The sequence below is a fragment of the Plectropomus leopardus genome, unplaced genomic scaffold (genome assembly GCF_008729295.1).
Source record: "Plectropomus leopardus isolate mb unplaced genomic scaffold, YSFRI_Pleo_2.0 unplaced_scaffold2423, whole genome shotgun sequence".
In the NCBI taxonomy this organism is placed as follows: Eukaryota; Metazoa; Chordata; class Actinopteri; order Perciformes; family Serranidae; genus Plectropomus; species Plectropomus leopardus.
The window spans coordinates 1-1595 of record NW_024626302.1 but is presented as its reverse complement, the minus strand read 5'-3'; the positions used below and the strand labels follow the sequence as shown (position 1 = coordinate 1595).

At 41.7% G+C, this 1595-nt stretch overlaps 1 protein-coding gene across 1 annotated transcript; it reads right to left on the bottom strand.

The window, feature by feature from the left end:
- Positions 1–366: 366 nt before the first annotated feature.
- Positions 367–1530, bottom strand: LOC121966378 (calmodulin-binding transcription activator 2-like; the record flags this gene model as incomplete). The annotated part of the gene is made up of 3 exons (XM_042516481.1): positions 1389–1530; positions 646–717; positions 367–514 (listed from the first exon to the last, which is right to left on the bottom strand). Coding segments are annotated over exons 1-3 (247 nt in total), but the record flags the coding sequence as incomplete, so codon positions are not given.
- Between the last annotated feature and the right edge of the window lie 65 nt (positions 1531–1595).

The following is a 1595-nucleotide window of genomic DNA, read 5'->3' as shown; positions in this document are numbered from 1 at the left end:
AAACTACACGTTAAACACAACAAACTACATGTCAAACACAACAAATTACAAGTCAAACACGACAAAATACATGTCACACGACAAACTACATGTTAAACACAACAAACTACACGTCAAACACAACAAACTAAATGTCAAACAACAAACTACACGTCAAACACGACAAAGTACATGTCAAACATGACAAACTACATGTCAAACACTACAAACTACATGTCAAACACATCAAACTACACGTCAAACATGACAAACTACATGTCAAACATGACAAACTTAACATGTCAAACTCTACAAAGTACACGGATCATACATGTGAACATGCAACAGCACAGTGAGCATGAATGAGACACGCGTGTTGGTACGTACACATGGGCTTCAGCTGGTTCAGCAGGTCGTCTCGGCTCCACCTCACGCTGTCATGGCGGTCAGCCACGGCACACAGCAACGGACTGCATTTCCCAGAATCCTCCAGGGACGGCACGTTCAGGTAGTGGACCAGCACGATGTCTGGGTTCTGTCATTGATAAATCAGAGGTATTGATGAGCGATCGGTTCGGTGTGTCACAGATGTATCAGAGGTATTGATGAGCGATCGGTTCGGTGTGTCACAGATGTATCAGAGGTATTGATGAGTGATCGGCTGACCTGCAGCAGCCAGTAGCATCGTCTGTGGAATGTTGGCACGATGGAGGAATGGACGTAGCAGCCGTACAGGCACTGCAGACAGAGGGAGGCGTGTCAGGTTACTCTGTAAGCACTGCGGAGGGAATTATGTTTTGAATTTTGGCTTTGGGGAGGGCAAACTACTTTAAATGGTTGAATGGTGTATTTTTCCATCAATTAAAAAAAAAAGTATTTTAAAGCAACAGGCTTTCAAAAAAAACTTTTTATCCTGTGTATTTCTCTACTTTAAAACTCTGGGTTGATATTTTTCTTTAATTTGGGCATTTTCTTAGCCCTTATTTTTGGGTAATTTTTAATCACAAAAAAGGCAAGTTGTCTTTTCTTTAGATTTTTTTTTTGCTTTTTCCCCTTCAAAAATGGTATGTGATTTTTTTATTTTGGCTGATCACCAAAATGACACCAGTAATCACAGCCAGAAACAGTAAAATCAGAAATTATTCTTGGGCTTTCAAATTTGCAGCAGTTTTTGAACACATCATGCGTTATTATACAGGTTTGTATTATTCAGACTTTTCCAAAACCTTCTGGGTATATTTAGTTTTTCCAGGCCTGGAAATTGCTAGCTGCCAAATTTCTGACTTTTCCAGGTTATTCATGACCGTACAAACCCTGCACAGGAAATCTCTGTGAGGATATTTATGTTAAAAAGAGGTAGAGGCTGATGCAGAAACTCAGAATAATGAAATACGTGAATGTGCGCAGACCTCCATGCCCTGGACCTTCAGCTTCATGTGGTCCTCTCTCGTCGTTTTTCCATCCTTCCTTTTCTTCCAGCAGTATCCGTCCTTCCTGTACTTCACCTTCTTCCTGTTGTACAGGATGATGCTGCCGTTCTTCGGCCTGAAACACCGAAAACAACCAGCCGAGTCATCAGGTGTGAACGGGCTCGGTCTGAGTCATCAGGTGTGAAC